Here is a 16,308-nt window from a genome sequence, read left to right on the forward strand (position 1 = left end):
CCCCGCCCTCCCTGGCCCTCAGACCCGCGAGAACAGATGGGCCAGCAAACTTCATTTGGCCCATGGGCCGTAGTTTGGGGACACCCGGTTTATATTCCTTCTTCACTACTTCTACTGGATTGTATCTATGTTCTTCAGATTTTTCTGTCTACCACATAACCACGCTTTTACTCCTTAGAGAGGTTTACAGAGATCATCGATTTGATGAATACACACAGTACATTCTTAATCATTAACAAGTTTAAAAATGTTTGCCTGTGGGCCGCCTAAAGCCAGCTAGTATCTCACCGAGTCGAGTCCATGCTCCATGCTTTGCGAAACTAGATCAGTGGTTTTCAAACAACTGAGATATGCGGCGAGGATGGAAGTGGGGATGGGGGGACAACCGTCCACCCTAACTTTGAACAAGAGTTGTACATTTGTTTCCCACGTTGGGGTTCTGAAGAAGACTTTTTGTTTGGAGAAAGTTCTCTGGCAGAAAGAGCTTGAAAACCGCCTAGAAGGGTGGGGGTGGTAGGGTTGAATGGGACTTCATATTGTTTTTTTAATGTAATATTTTTACAAAATCAATTAAAAAATAAAATAAAATAAAAAAATAAAAAAAGAAAGAAAGAAAGAAAGAAAAAAAAGAACTGCAAGCTGCGATTTCCCAGCCCTGCCTACACAGCGCTGTGAGTTCCCCACACTGCCTCTGAGATGGCTGAACGAGGAAAGATTTCCCGTTCTGTCTTCAGTTCGAATGGAAGGAGACACTCATGTGCTTGGCTGCTCATCGTCTCCAGTGGGACAAGGGCCCTTTCCAACTTCACACACTTAAAACCCAAGTCCTGCTTTCCCCGAGCCAGCTCCTCCTGCACTCCGCCCCATCGCAGTGCAAGCTACCTTCCTTCTTTCTTTGCTTAGACCCCAAACCGTGGCATTAACCGTGGCATTGCACGTCTCACAGGCAAACTTTTAAATCCCCTTGACACCACCTTCAAAATAAGTCTGGGCTCCGACCAGCTCGCAGCTGCTCCACGGCCGCCCGCCGGGTCTAAGCCACCACCACCCTTTACCACAGCGGCCTCTGTCCTTGTCCCCAGCTTGTCCTTGCCCCTCATTAGTCTGGTCTCACCCCAGCAGGCAGCCTGAGCCTCTCTGCCCCCCCCACTCTGGCTCCCCGTCTCTGCTGGACGTGGGATCCTGCTGCCCCTCCTCCCTGCTTCTGCCCCTCCTGGGCCCCCTCCAGACATTCCCTGAATAGAAGTAACTTCTGCTGGCGCTAGAGAGGAAAACCTCTGCTTCCTGTCTGTCTCCCCACACTGACCGTTGGGCCCTTGAGGCCAGGGCAGGGCCTGTCACACAGCAGCTCAACAAGCAGCTGACGGCATTTTAGGCTGAACCTGCCCCTTGGGCTCTGAGGCTCCATGGCCAGGCTCGGTCCCTGGGCGCCGTCCGCCCTCCACTGCGTGCATGGTCTGCCTGGCGCCCCCACGCTCTGGAATGCTAAGATGCCAGGGCAACGCCTGGCACCCTCCACAGCCTCCTGGGCCACGATGCCGGCCTTTCACCCCGGGTTGGTCACCGCTGATGAAATTTACAAACAACACAAAAAGCATGGGTCATTCCACGGCCAGTCACCCAATGGGAAAAAGCATCATTGGGGCCAAAGGAGGAGAGCCTTGTGCCAGCTGCCTTGAGTCCCTGTCACGCTGGCCTTCCGTGGCTGCCCCCGTGTCCTCAGCGGGCAAGGGGCAGGGGTGCTGGCAGCTCTGCGCAGGCTTGGGGCCCTGTCCCAGTTGCTCCGGAGAGGCAGGGGAGCACGAGGCGGAGAACTCGGGATCCCACCAGGCAGACTCCATTGGCAGTGGGGTGTGGTCAGCATCTGACCCGGGGCTGGCACCTCGACCCTCCTGTCCGCACTCCCAGCCGGCCTGCCTACGGCTCTCCCACATTTCCACGGTGGCCTGGGCCGGTTCCCTGCGGTAATCTCTTTATGCACACCCGCCCCCCGGCTCTGCTTCATCTCAGGCTGCCCCTGCCATGTCCCGTCGGCGCTGTCGCTCACCTGGCTGAGGCTGTAAGTTCCACGTCCCTCCCAGCGCTCTGATGAGGACGGGGCCGTTCGTGCCATCTTCAGTTACGAAGCACCCACTGTGCGCCAGGCACGGGCACGCACCCTTCCTTCCTGGGCTCCCTGTCCAGAGACGACAGGCTCGAGAGACACGCATGGTGGCGAGCGGCGCAGGGGCGGCGCAGGGTCAGCAGAGCGCCCGAGGCCACCTGGGCCTGCCTGGCAGGTTTTGGAAAAGCAGTTTACGGCAAGGTGCCTATTTCAACCGCCAGCACTATGGGTGAACAAATTATTATGAATCGAGTGTTCCATTCATCTTTATTAATACTGTTGAAAAGGACGATCGTGCCTTACCATCGTGGCTCGGCAAAGAGACGCGGGGACCGGCTCTAACCCACGCAGGACGGAAGGGTGCGTGCCATCCCCACAAGGCACACCAAAGGGTTAAAGTCGTTTTCATTAAAATTTGCATTTCAGCAGGCGCTCCTTCTCCCGTCCCAGGCCCCGGCTGCCTTTGAACGTCTGACTGGCAACCATTTCATATTTCAATCTCGGCAGAACAAATTGAATTAGATGTTGAAACCAGACTCGGCTCTGTTCACCGGAGCCTGCGTGCTCGGCCTGCGCTAATCCTCTTCCCGACGCCGTGGAGCGCGGGCAGGCGCTGCGAGGAGCGGGGCGGCCACAAAAGACAGAAACAGCAGAGAGAGCAGCAAGAGGAGAGGGAAAGCACGCGGCAGGGGCTGCCCACCGGTCTTCTGGGTGACACGTGGCTGTGACGAGCCGGAGGCAGGCCCTCCCGTCGGTCCGCGTGGGGGTGACAGGGCGTGCTCTCCTCAGGTCCTGGTCCAAGCACAGGGTGGGCACGTGGGGGCGCTGGGGGCGCCCCTGGCACCTGTCTGCTTGCCGCACGCCCACCTCCTTCCACGTCGGGACAGGATGTGGGTGCCCCTGCCTTGGAACCTGAGCTGACCCTCCCGGCCCCCGGCCCCAGCGGGCAAACCAGACCGAGGGTGCTGACTCGCGTTTCCGGGGAGGGCAGAGCCGGGCCTTCCAGGCAGGGCCTGGAACCCCCACTTGCACCCTGGGACCCCGCCACGTGGCTGCTGGCAGGGCTGCTGCTCCGGAGCTTTCTTGAAGTCGAGCGAGTCTGTGCAGCCGCCTCAAGGCGCTGACCTGGGACCTGGGGCTCAGGCTTTCAGAAGCGACGATTCTGCCACCGTGGGGAAGGGGGCCCTGTGCACGGGTGGGCCCCGGATGGAAACGGCGAAGAACAGACACAACGACGTGGCGCGGTAGCTCGGCGAAGGGGCCGGCCTGATTCCCAGCTGTGCACTGCAGCAGCCGCCGTCAGTTGGCCTCGGGCTTGGCTTTGAGCAAGAGATAACCAGTGAACTAATCAAAGGGACGGCCAGCTGGGTGCCTAGCCGGCCCGCTCTGGGGAGAGCGGCACCTCCTCCAGGAGGCCTTCCTGGGTACACAGCTCCTGTCCACTTCCTGGTGAGTCTCAGTCCTGCCCTGTGCCTCCAGGTGGGTCCCTGGTGGCCTGCTCTACGCTCCTGGCTTTGACTTCCTGGGCCTTCGCTGGGTGTAGCCCACGCACTTTCCTCTTGTTGAATACACCAATGATGGCGGTAACTACCGCTGATTTAGCCGGCATGGTACAGTCTAAGGGCTTGCTGTCCACGATCCTGTATGTAACCCTTAAAAATACGCCATAAGCTGGACCTTCTTGTACTTGCTTTACAGACACGGAGGGGTCGAGCCCCTTGCGCAGGTCACACAGGCAGTGGGGGGCGGAACGAGGCTCTGAGCCGGGCCTGCTGAGTTGGGGCCTGGGCATCCTGTCTCTGGAGCGCCCCGCCCCTCACCCCGCGACTGCCCCACTGTCACTCACCCCTGCCCTGCAAGACCTCGCCTGACAACCCGCTGGCTCCCGCAGGCTGAGTGCATCCAGCAGTGGAGTGGCTGGAACCTTCCCCCTCGCCTCGGCCGTGTGTGTGCAGTGCTGTGCCCTGCTGGGCCACGGCGGCCTGGCTTCACCTCCTCCCCAGAGCACCCGCGCAGGCTGCCCCGGGCCTCACACTGGGGGTGCAGCCCCTGGGCTTCAAGCTTCAGGAAGAACGAGAAGCTGAGGCTCCGAGCAGGTGTCGTGGGCCTGGGGCCACGCAGCTGGGCCACACTCTGCTGGGTTCAGGCCCCGGTCGCTCAGACTCCACTCCTGTTTGTCCCTCACCATCGCTGCAGAGGCCTAGCCCGGGGGGGAGGCTGCACCTCACGGCTGGAGGTGCGTGCCTGCACACTTGTGCACACTTGCACACACAGGCGCACGCACGCACATGCACAGCTTGAACCTGTGGGGGACGCTCGCCGGGGACAAGGCGACGATGCATCTCAGGGCTCCAGCCATGGGCAGAGAGCACCAGCCATTGGCGACACGGCCTCACCTGACCGGTGACCTGGGTCCGGGCTTGGCACCAGATGCAGGTTCACGAGCAGCCCGGAGGCTTCCTGGGACGGTCGGTGGGGCTGAAGGACGCCCCAGGTCACTACCCCACGGCTCGCGGTCCCGCATGACAAGCATGGGGCAAGTTCTGCGGATGGTTCCATAGACAAGCAGACGTAAGCAGGAATTCCGGCTGAGCAGCCCGGAGGTGAGAGCAAGAGCTGGGGCTCGTGGAAGCTGTCGTACCCGCCCAGCACTGTGCCGGGCGCTGCTCGCGGGTCACGGCGCCAGGGGCTTCTCATCGATCGTGGTGCTGGGTGCTTGTGGATCACGGTGCTGGGCACTTTTCGAGGACCACAGTGCTGGGGGCTCCTCATGGACCGTGGCACTGGGGGCTTCCTGTGGGTCACAGCGCTAGGGGCTCCTCGCTGGTCATGGTGGAGGCGCGTCTCGTCGGCTGCTGCCTTTAATTCTCACTAACGTCCTGTGAGGTGGGAGCCAGCTCACAAGGAGGAACTGAAGCCCGGGGGGGCCAGGGAACCCGCCCGAGTCCCTGGCTGGAGCGTGGGAGTGGCAGGTCCTTGATGCTGACATTCTGACTCCGGAGAGCCCACCCCTCACCCTGTGGCTATGCTGCTCCCGGGGTGCGGGACAGCGGGTGCAACCTTGAGCACGCCCCAAGTCCCCCTGCGCCCTGACGGTCCTACCCATGGGCAGGGGGCGCCCTGATTCTCCTACCCGTGGGCAGGGGGCGCCCTGCCCACCTCTCAGGGTTGCTGGGAGGAGCAAATGGAAGAACTGCTTGGGGCAGGTGCCCACTGGCTTCCCTTGGCTCCCAGGTGCTCGTGCTCCCCGCCGAGGGGCTTCCCTGTGTGGCTGCCCCGTGCCCTGGTCTCCCTGGCCTGCCGCCGCCCTGCACAGAGCCGGGTGCCGCGCAGTGTCAGGACGTGCCGGCGGGCGAGGCGCCTGGAGCCCTGGGTGCGGCAGGAGCGCGGCCATCTGTCCTCACTGACCTGGGCCCCAAGGAAGGTGGGGAGCCTGCTGTCCGTCCCGGCCGCCGCCCCCCACCCTGAGTCGCACTGCCCCCCGTGCCAGCCACGTGGGTGAGGAGCGCAGAAGCCGGCGCGGCTGTCCCGGTCCCCAGGGCCCCAGAGCCACGTACCCTCGCGGTGCCAGCTCGCAGCTGAAGGGTTTGCTACTCGCTGTCGTTTTCGCTGTCTTCCAGCTGCTCCAGGATCTCGTCCAACACCACAGACTGCTTTTTCTTCGGGGGCTCTGTGGGAGCCCAGATGGCAAGAGAGGAGAAAAGAACAGCCGAGAGGGGTGGGAGGCAGGAAGAGAGAAATGACAGGGAGTGGGAGGGAGAGGAAAAGAGGAGCAAAATGGGTGGGGGAGGGACAGAGACAAGGCGAAGAGAGAGAATGGAGGAGAGGAAAGCGGCAAGAGAGAGGAGAGTCGAAGGTGGAGGAGAGGAGAGGAGAAGTGGAAGGACGAATGAGAAAGGGGAAGCCAAGAGCCGGCACGAGAGCGGAGAGGGGCAGAGAGGAGAGTGGGTTAGTCTCCAGCTTCACCGCGGGCGCCCCGCGCTCCCCGCCCCAGGAGCCCCTGCTCATGCCAGGCCGTGGCCTGGGCCCCCTCTCAGGCCTTTCACCGCAGAGAGTGGAGTTCCACTCAGGGCGAGGGGAAGGCCTCTGCACCCCCGCTTCCAGCGGGCAGGGCGCTGGACCTGAGAGCCTCCAGGGAGGCCGGGCCGAGCACCGGGCGGCGCCTGGGGAAACAAGCTGGCGCGGGTCCTGTTTCCCAAGTGAGTGCTTGGCATCCAGTAGGTGTTCAATAAATGCCGGGTGATAGTGCAGAGCGGAGGGATTCCAAAAGGGGAAGAGGGTCAATTCTGCTTGGGAAAAACCACCAGGGGTGGCTTGCGAGGACAGGCTGTTTAACACGGGCTTTGAAGAAGGCAGGTGCGTTCTCTGTGAGAGGAGGAAGGGGGTTCGGCGACATGGCCCGAACCCGAGCACGGAGGTACGAGTGTGCATGGTGGGCTCGGCAAAGTACACGCCTCCTGGGCCCCCAAACACTCCTGAGCACCTACTTCGTGCTTTGGCTCCAATCCTCTATCGTCACTAACTCTTTCCCTCCGGGAGGGTAAGGCTAAGGTCACCTGGCTGGGAGAAGGCAGAGGCGGGGTTCAAACGCAACTCCCAGCAAAGCCTTGACCTTTCACGGAAGTCTCCAGCGCTGGTGGAACGTGCCAGGGAGGCAGAGGGCGGTAGAAGGCGCCCGTTGGTCCCTCTGACCCTCCAGGAAGGGGTGCTGGGCTACGGGCCTGTCCCTCTGCTGATCCAACCACGCTAACGGTCAACCCCATTCGCAGGTAATGGGAGGTGGCAAGGGGCGGTGGTTCAGAGGCTGCCCGCACCCCCTCTCCTCCCCCGGCTTGGGCAGCACCCCGTGAAGCCTTCCAGGCGGAAGGCACAGCCACCCCCGACCTCGGCCTCTGGCAGTGGCCGCGTCCTCCTCCGGGGTCTCCCCAGAGGCGCGCATAGCCATGGAGAGGCTCGTTCCCTCTGGCTGGCCCAGGGCACAGGACTTTACCTCCTTGAGCCTATTCTGTCATTTAGTTCCTCCAAAGGGGATCGGGACACTGACCCCCTCTCAGGACTCCCTGCTCCAGCCCCGCCCTCTCCACCCCTGCCCCCCAATTTCCCCTGCAGAGCAGGACAGAGAGCCCTCTAACACCGGTCACTCCCGGGCCTCAGGGTCCACAGCTTTACAGCACGCGAAGGAGAACGCCAAGTGCCCTGGTGGCACCGCGTCAGCCCTTCCCTGGCCCAGCCCCTGCCCCCCCCACCCCTCCCTGGGGGATGCCACACCTACAGCCCCCAGAGCGCCCCTCCTGCAGTGTTAGCAGCAAGGCCCGCCCTTGGCCTCCTTCCCTGCGCTGCGGCGTGCCTGCACCTCTACCCCGTTCTCTGCCGAGCCCCCTGCCCTAGCCCGCCGCCTGGCACCTAGTGGGTGCTCGTGAAATAGCCGCCAGAGGAGGAGGGGACAAATGAACGGCGTGGAGGGGGGTCACACACGGGGGAGGAGGGTGTGGGAGCTGCTGTGCTGACGGTCCCCAGCTCAGGCCGCCCGCCACCCACCCTGGGGTGCTCAAGGCCTGGCAGCTGTCTCCATCATTGTTAATCATGAAAGGGGAGCGCGGCACAGGACGGGCTCGGGCGGGGGCTGGCGCCCGCGGCTCAGACGCTGGCTCCTCCGCTCGCGCCCCACCCCCCTATGCTCTTGGTTTCTTCATAATCGCCCAGCTCTGGAGGTGCACAATGGCCTCTGGAAATTGAATTTGTGGGCAGGTAATAGGAGCTGGGAAACAGAAGGGCAGCAAAAGAGGGCCGGCAGCTCACCACCGACGCCTCCCGCCCCTGCTGCTGACAACCGGGGGGGAGGGGGGGTCTGGGGTCCGAGAGGTGGCGGGAGCCAGGCAGTGGCAGCTACCGCCTCGACCTGTGCAGGGTATTCTGTCTCTCATAGTCCTGACCAGGCTGGAGAAACTGGCCAGGGCCAGGTCGTACCCCCTCTTCGCGTCAGCTCCTCGGAACCCGACCTCGGCCCCCGCCGTGCTGCTGCGCCCTGGCCCAAGGCCCCGTCGCCGTGTGCCCGGTGGGCAGCGCTGGCCCTCTCGCTGGCCTCCTCTGTGCTCCCTCCCGGGGTCTGTTCCAAACAGAAGCCCGAGGACCCCGGAAGGCCGGAAGCAGAGCTGGCACTCCTCGCCTGGGCCCTGCAACGGCGCCACCCACCTGGGGAAAGGCCGCCTCCCTGAAGTGTCCTATCACCCCCCCGACACCCACAGCTCCCACCTCAGGGCCTGTGCACCGGCCGTGCCCTGTCTGGAAGGCTCTTCCCGGGGGGGGTCTCACCTTACACCGAGGCCTGCCCTGAGGGATCCATTTGACTCCCAGCGCGGCCCTCTCCACGCCACCTGACTGGCTGCTCTGGGAGGATGGCCCTGGCATCTGCCACCCTCTGACACGGGGCACCTGCTCGGAGGCGGGACCAACCTGCCCGAAAGACCCGTGAGCCACTTCCACCCCCGTGGTTCCGCCCGACCCGGTCCTCGGCTGGAATGCCACCCGACTCCGTCCCTCCTTGTGGGGAGCCCCTTTCCTTGGAATGCCCTCTCCCTCGTTCCGATCACTTGTTTGATAAGCAATCAAAGAGGAAGGGTGGGAGCCCCAAGCTTGGACCTTCCGGAGCTCTCCAGGTTGGGGTTCCATCCCGGCCCTGGCTCTGACTGGTGGTGTGACCTCGGTGAGTCGTGTCACCTCCCTGCAGCCACTGCCACCTCCGGGACTTCAGGAGCAACGCGCCAGGCAACGGCTTGTGTGAGGGCTCTGCACATCCACGTGGCAGTCGCAGGGCTCTCCAGACCCCGCTCGCCCGGCTCCTACTGCAGCAGGTGACTCTCCACCCACAGGTGCACCTTTTTAAAGTGGTTACTTCTAGGTGGCCAGTGCAGGCAGTGGCCCATTTGGGAGGTACCAAAGGGCCTTTGGGAAGAGCCAGCCTGCCCTCAGCGGGCTCATGGGCAGCACTCATCGCCTCGGTCTGTCCACGAGCTCCCTGCCGTGGAGCAGGACACACACATCCCGTGGCCCCAGTTCCCAGTACAGGGCTGCGGGCTGTCGACACAGCCGTAGGAAAGAGCGGCCCTGGCACGTGCAGTGCTGCTGCGTGCAAGGAACGCTGCGCCATGCAGGGGTGTCCCCTGCATAGGGGTGCCCTGCGCACAAGGGGTGCGCCCTGTAAAGAGAGCCACCCTGCGTGAAAAAAGCGCAGCCCACCCAGGAGCAGCGCCGCACACACGGAGAGCTGATGCAGCAAGATGACTCAACAAAAAGAAACACAGATTCCCGGTGCCACTGACAAAGAATGCCAATGGACACAGAAGAATACAGAGTGAATGGACAGAAAGAGCAGACAACTGGGAGAGAGAAATAAATAAATCTTAAAAAAAAAAAAAAAGACAAGAGTGGTCCCGGGGAGGTCGGGCCTGGCCGGCTCCTGATGGCCTCTGCCTCCGGGACGTCTCCCGACTGTGGGCCCTGAGACAGGTGCTCAGGCCTGTTGGCTGCTGTGCCACCAGGGCCTGGTGCTCGTGGGAGCTCTGTCACCATTTGTTAAATGGAAAAAAAGGAATGAATGATTTCTACAGCACCAAGAATGGTAATTAAAAGAAAAAAAAAATTGCTGTTGGTTGCAACAAAAGTTTCCCCAGCAAACCTCCCCAGATGAAAGAAGTGGGAGAACAAAACAGGCGGCCTGCTTGGAACGAAGCGCCTGAAGCCTCTGAGCGCCTCCCTCGTGCTCAGGACAGGTGCGCGCGGGGCCTCCCGGCAAGCAGCATGGGGGAGGCTGAAGCAGCAGAGCCGGGAGGCTCCAAGGTCGCTTTACAGCTGGGGGAACTGAGGCCGCGGAGGGAGTGGTAGGCAGCCAGGGGGAAGAGCACACACGCTGGGCACCTTCTTGTGGCGTGCGCCGTCCTTGCGCCCATTCCACGGATGAGGAAGTGGAGGTGCAGAGAGGCATGGGCATTCTGAGGCCGCCTCCGCTAGGAGTGCCATGGCCCGAGGAGTCCGTCCCGGCGCGGCCAGCTCGACCCCCGCCCCGTGCCTCCTGCGTGGCGCCGCGAGGCGCCTCCTGAGGGGGGAGTTACGCAGGAGCACGGGACGGGGCCCGGGTTGGCGCCTCCGGCTTCAGGATCAGGCAGGCTTGGGCAGGGACATGGCTGTCCTTGGGGGTGAAGAGGGAAGCCGCGTGGCCGCTGCCCTCCCGGAGCTGCCTCGTGCTGCCCTCGGGAGCAGCCTGCGTGCCCTCAGCCCTGCTCACGGCCGCGGCCGGCACACAGGCTAGCGCTGCCGGCTTGGGCTCGGGCTCTGGCCCAGCCCCCCACTCGCCCGCTGTGTGACCTCTGTCTCCCACCTGTAAAACGGGGCGACCCCTACCACCTGCTTCGTGGGCTGGGGCGGCGGAGACGAGGGGCACGTCCTGCGTGACTGCAGGGCTCGGCCTGCGCTCTGTCCACACTGGGTCGTGGGCTCCCGTGGTCTCTCTGCCTTAGGGGCGGGAGGGCAGCGCGGGCCGGGGGAGGGGTCTGTGACCTGCACGCAGTGGGGAGGGGAAGGCCGCGGGAGGCACGACTGCCACCCTAGTGCGGGCTGGACGTGGGGGCTTGGAGGTAGCTGGCGGTCAAGCGGTGGAAGGTGGCTCCAGCTCTGCCGCCACTCACCAGCTGGGGGACCCCGGTCTCCTCCCCTGGACTGCGGGGATAAGCGCAGACCCCACCTCGGGGGCTCGCGCCGGGGCTGCGGGCGGATCCTCAGGGCTCCATCCTGCTCTCGTGGCCAGGCTGGCTTACTGCCCAGGCCACTGCTGGGATCCAGCCCGAGCCCCCGCCGCCCCCTGCAGGGACACCCAGCACCCTCCGCCCCCGCTCCCCGCTGGCGCTGCTTCCACCAGAAGCACCCTGCTTGCGGCGAACAGCTGCTGAAATCCCACTTCCTCAACATCAAAAGCCTCAGTGGGTTTTCACCAAACAAACATAATGCAGAACCGGAGAAAGGTGTAAAATAAATAAACGAAACAAGCTGTGCGTTTTCTTTTAGTATTACAGCTGCACCCGAAGATAAACAACAAGTGAATGTCACCAAACATCAATACCCGAGAAATTAACTTGACAAAAAGCTCAGCCGTCCCCCAACAACCCCCCAGTCCTGCCCCCCGCGCCCCCCCCAAACTGGCAGCCACCATTTTGCATTTCTGGAGTTCCCATCTAATTATTTTATTTTTCAATTAATTCCTTGACAGGATGCCAGCCTGCCTCTCTCTTCCGCCCCTGGCTGGCGCCGCCTGCCCTGCATGGAAGGCTCAGGCGGGCAGAGAGAAAGGAGCGCGTGGGGGGCGGGGGGCTGCTGGGAGGCGAGAGAGGGAGTTCTGTTCCGGAGGCGGAACGTGGAGGAAAGGCAGGCCGGGGGAGAGGAGCGTGGCTGTTCGGGGAAGAGGCACCTTCTGAAAGGAAGCCCGAGAAGGGGCAGGCGCGACCAGCTGGGGTGCAGGAGAGCGTGGCGCCGGGCTGCCGGGGCCCAAATCCGGCTGCTCCGAGCTGGGCGGCTTTGGGCAAGCGGCTTTCCCTCTCTGTGCTCAGCTACTGAATAGCGATGGGAGTAGCAGTACCCGCCTCCCAGGCTGCTCAAGAGCTTAGGATTAAGGGCGCGGGAAGGCGCACGGGAGGCCTTTAAAGCGGCGCCACGCACGTGTCAGGGCCAGTCCTTCTCACTCAGTAACGCAGCCTGTGCCAGAGGACAAGGCAGACCGCTTCCCTCTTGTATAATACAGAGGTGACAACACCAGCTCTGGTCAGCGCGGCAGCCACTGGCCGCGCTGCGCCCTGGCCATCACCTGCTGGTGGGCAGCTCAGGACACGCCTCCAGGCCGGGGGCGGGCACAAGTGCCAGGGGCTTCAGCCCTGGGGGTGGGCTGGTGGGGGGTCCCTGCCTCCCAGGGGCGTCCTGAAGAGGGGTGCGCCCAGCTCTGAGAAGGCCCTAGGGGGACTGAGCCCCAGGGGCCCACTGCGGGGACCTGCTCGACGGCACCCCCAGCTGACCCCCGCCCCGCGGCTCCCTGGGGTCAAGCCTGGACCACGTGCTCACACCCCAATCCTTAGCCCAGGGTCTGCTTCTCGGGGGCCACAGACGAAGGCGACTTGAGGGGGCGGGCAGGGTTCCCACACTGCTGGCCCGCTGAAGAGTTCTGATTTGCTCGCAGTGACTTGACATTAAAAAAATTAGCCACAAATACTTTAAAAGGGGGAAATTTTACTAAAGAATCTGGGTTTCTAGTTTCCCTTAGAAGCTGGCAGTACTGGCACCCTGGGCCCACGTCCCCCCTTAAGGAGCTGATGGGGGCTGGGGGCTGGCTGCCCCCTTAGATGGGGGGTCTCACGCATTTGAGTTTTCTGCCTGTTCTGGGGGACCCGAGATGAGGGACACGCGTGACTTCGGCCCGCCTCAGGCCTCCGGCGCCAGCCCACGCCGCCGGGAACTCCAGCAGGACCGTGTAGGGGGACGGGTCAGCCGGATTTCTCCTGGGGCGCAGCTCTCGCCTCCTTCGGAAGAGGTGGGTGCCCTGAGGTGGGCCCCGGGGCTGGGGTGAGCAGTGAGCACAGCTTCGGGTTGGGGGACCCACGCCCGGGCGGGCAGGACCACCTCACTGCCTAGCCCCCTTCCCCGGGGGGCCTCGCCGCAAAGGACTCGGTGCAACGAGGTGTGTCTGCCCCGTGCCTGGGACCCGAGCAGTTAGCAACAATGGGTGCGCCCTGCTAGGAGGCCTGGCCGAGGGCACAGCGCCCGGTAACCTGGGGATCCGGCAGCCTGTGTCCAGGCCGAGGGTGGCGGAGCAGAGCCCGGGGTCTGTGGGCTCTGTGCCATGCCCGGGTGCCCTGTGGTACCCTGTGCCTGGCCCGAGCGGGAGCCGCCCACCAGCCAGCCCCTAGGGAGGCCCCCTTGGTGGCACAGGGGAGCACGGGCTGGCGCCGTGCAGTGACACCCACCACCTCCTCCAGCAGGTTCCTCAGAGGCCAGCGGTTCTCAACCCCCTCCCTGGTAGAACCATCTGGAAAACCACGGCAGGTGATGCAAATGGCTGGGGCGGGTGGCGGGCACCACGACTGCTCCGATTCCCGCTGTCATTGCTCACAGGGCCGGGGGCTCAGGAGGGTGTGCGTGGGCCGGGAGGGCCCCGGGCCTTAGGGGGTCTCTGTGGGGCGGTCAAGGCACTCTGGCCTGTAGAGCGGTGGATTTGGCCTTGGGAGGGCCGCGGTGGCCGGGCCTGGCCTGGCCTGGGGACTGGTCCTGCTGCGTCTGCATGGCTCACAGGTGCCGGAAGACCTGGGCAGGCTGGGCACGCCCAGCTGAGGTGACATTGCAGGAAGGGGAGGGAGGCCCACCGAGGCTGGGGGTGCCCCCTGTCCTGGCCCGTGGGCGCGCCCAGCTGAGGGGACACTGCAGGAAGGGGAGGGAGGCCCACCGAGGCCGGGCGGTGCCTCCCGCCTCGGCCCGCGGGCCCTTCTGTTTCTCCAGTGGGCACGTTCCCTGCCGGCCCTCTCCCTCCTGGGGCAGACCCCAGGTGGGACGTGGATGCTGGGAGCAAAGAGTGGGTGTCCTCTCTGCCCGGGGTGGGGGGACCCCAGGCGCCAAGGCCTGGGGTGAGTAGAAGGCCATGGCCTGGCACGCAGCAAGCCCTGCTTTGCCAAGTGGGACTTGGCTTTTCAAGGGGGTGCAGAATCTCGATTTCTAGGTCAAATCTACCAATAGTAAACAGTAGTGTTTAATTGAAAACATTTTTTTCACATCTCACCAGCTAAACAAGCATCTGTGGGCGGCTCCCGGCTGTGGCTCACCAGCGTGGCCTCGAGAGTGGGCTCACTCGTGGTCACGGAGCAGTGAGGACCAGCCCCTCGCCCTGCGCTCCTTGGGGTCCTGTGCTGGGCTACCCCCACTGCCAGTGCCCCCCTCCCGGCCCCATCGCCCGCCCTCTAGCCCCCAGCCCCTCCTCCAATCCCAGCCCGGTGCCTTCCCCTCCCGAGCCGGTTGGAAACTCTCCTTCTGTCAGTTTAATTCCGTGATCGATGGGGACGAGCAGGAGAAATGGCCGGCACAGCTGGCTTCCCCGTTAGCCCTAGCAGGGATCCTGGCCTCGCCGGCCACGGCTGAGTGAAATGTTTGCGGAACGCAGAGAACACAAGTCAATAGCAATTTAGCCGGATTGGGAGCAGGCACCTTCCCGCACGGACAGCCACTCCCGGGGGACGCGGAAGAGAGCGGGCAGGACATATCGCGGAAGCGCTCGGATATATTTCCAAAACACCACGCTGGAGGGAGGAGGGAGGAGGAGTGGGAGGAAGACGGAGCAGGGAGCAGGAGGAGGAGGGAGGAGGAGGAAGAAGGAGGGAGGAGGCGGGTGGGGAGCCCAGGTCACACCTGCTCCGACCTGCCTCCAGAGCCCTTCTGCCTGCCCAGTCCCCTGGATGTGGTGCCGTCCCCACAGCCAGCTGTTTGCACCCTTGCTAGGAGCTGCTGCCTAGCGCTGCCTTGACCACCGCCTCTCCTGCTTCTTGCTCTTCTTGGTTCTGCCTCCCCCAGCTGGCATGGCGCATGGGGAGAATGGCCCTGGCCAATTTCACCTTCTCTCTTGGGACCCATCACAATGCATCCCCGAGCAGGTGGAACAACAAAGCGCCAGCCTCCTGGCCAGGGAAGACGGTCCTCTCCCGAGAGGGCAGGGCTGGAACCCACCTCGTGGCCCCCTGTGCCAGCCCACTGCATCAGGACCCTTTGTGGCAATCTAGGGCAGTTCCACCTGCACCTGCCCCCAAGCACCCATCTTCAACACCTCTGGAGGAAGCACTGACAATGTGATGGCGACCCCTAAGTAGGGAATGAGAGGCACCCAAATGGAGAACTAAAAATGAAGCGAAGGGAGCTTATAAGAAACTGCCCATCTCCAGGTAGCTGCAAGGAGCCACAGCAAAGGGATATTTTAAATAATAAGTTCTGTGACTTCACATACTTGCCTGAACTTTCCTGGCTGTGATTTTTAAAGTCCAATGATTATGTGTTCACAGCCCAGATCAAGAAGGCATAGTTGCAAGGGCCGACGTGGGGATCACGGGCTCTCTTGGTCCCTGATCTTCTGAAAATGTGCCAGTGTAGAAGTAAGTTACGGAGGGGTGGTGGTGAATGGGGGCAGGTTTTAAATATCATCTGTATGCTGACGGCGTCCAAGTTTCTCTCTCAGCCCGGGCTTTGCCCCTGAGCTCCGTGCACGGCGCTGCTGGCCTGACGTCCCTACGGGGAGGCCTGGTAGGTCTCCAGGGGAACCTGTCCAGAGCTGCCCCCGCCCACCCACTGCCCTCCCCCGGCTTCCCGGCCCCGGCCTCGGGGTGGCTCGAGCAGAAACCTCCCACGAGCCCTGATCTCTCTCCTTCCCAGTGGTAGCAAGTCTGGCTGGCTCTGCCTTTACTGAATACTCTTACTTTACTTGCTTCTCTCAGCCCCATGGCCGCACTAGCTCTTGCCTGGAGGATGGCCACAGCCTCCAAACCAGACCCGGCCCTGCATCCTCGCCTCTCTCTGTGGTGTACCTCCATAGGGCAGCGAGGATGGGATCTGACGGTGCGCATGGGCTGGGAACCCTGCTCCTTTTACTCCTCAGGGGGCTTCCTGCCGTGTGGAACTACAAGCCAGGCTCCAGGCCAGCCCCTGCAGGTCCTTTGCTGGCCCCCGCTCGCCCCTCCAGCCTTGTTTCCTCCCACTCTGCACCCTAGACCAATTTTCCAGGCGCAGGAGCCTGCTTCCACACACCCGCTTCATTTCTGCCTCAGGGCCTTTGCACGTGCAGTTCTCTTTACACAGAAGGCTTCCCCTAGCTCGTTGGCTGGAGAGCCTCCTTTTCACCATTCAGAAATGCTGCTTCCTCAGAAAGACGTTCTCCAACCACATATATGAAATTGCCCTGTCCCCCTCCTCTTGAAAAGCATATTAAGTTATCCTTTTTAATTTTCCTCCACGGCATTTACTATCATTGGAGCTCTGCTGTTAATTGCGTACTTCTTTTTTCAATGATCTGTCCCTTCCACTCAAAGATCAGCTCCGCAAGAGGAGACCACTTCTGTTCAATGCTTTGTCCCCAGCGCCTAGAATTGGGCTTGAAAATTACAGGCGAAGAGCCGGTGTGTGGATGGAGTCAGGGAGAA

The 16,308-nt window shown here is 62.7% G+C and overlaps 1 protein-coding gene across 2 annotated transcripts in view; it reads right to left on the reverse strand.

The window, feature by feature from the left end:
- Nucleotides 1-16,308, reverse strand: part of RBM19 (RNA binding motif protein 19) — a 133,093-nt gene that overhangs the window by 15,190 nt on the left and 101,595 nt on the right. The window contains exons 24-25 of one of the 2 annotated variants that reach the window (XM_058281407.2): nucleotides 5,662-5,774; nucleotides 2,355-4,983 (exon numbers count right to left, since the gene is read on the reverse strand). In XM_058281407.2, the coding sequence (XP_058137390.1) occupies nucleotides 5,695-5,774 (80 nt within the window). In that variant the 3' untranslated portion in view covers nucleotides 2,355-4,983; nucleotides 5,662-5,694. Of the gene's footprint in view, nucleotides 1-2,354; nucleotides 4,984-5,661; nucleotides 5,775-16,308 lie in introns of those variants that run through there. The other variant, XM_058281408.2, reaches the window with a different exon arrangement.

Source organism: Dasypus novemcinctus, chromosome 19 (genome assembly GCF_030445035.2).
Source record: "Dasypus novemcinctus isolate mDasNov1 chromosome 19, mDasNov1.1.hap2, whole genome shotgun sequence".
NCBI lineage: Eukaryota > Metazoa > Chordata > Mammalia > Cingulata > Dasypodidae > Dasypus > Dasypus novemcinctus.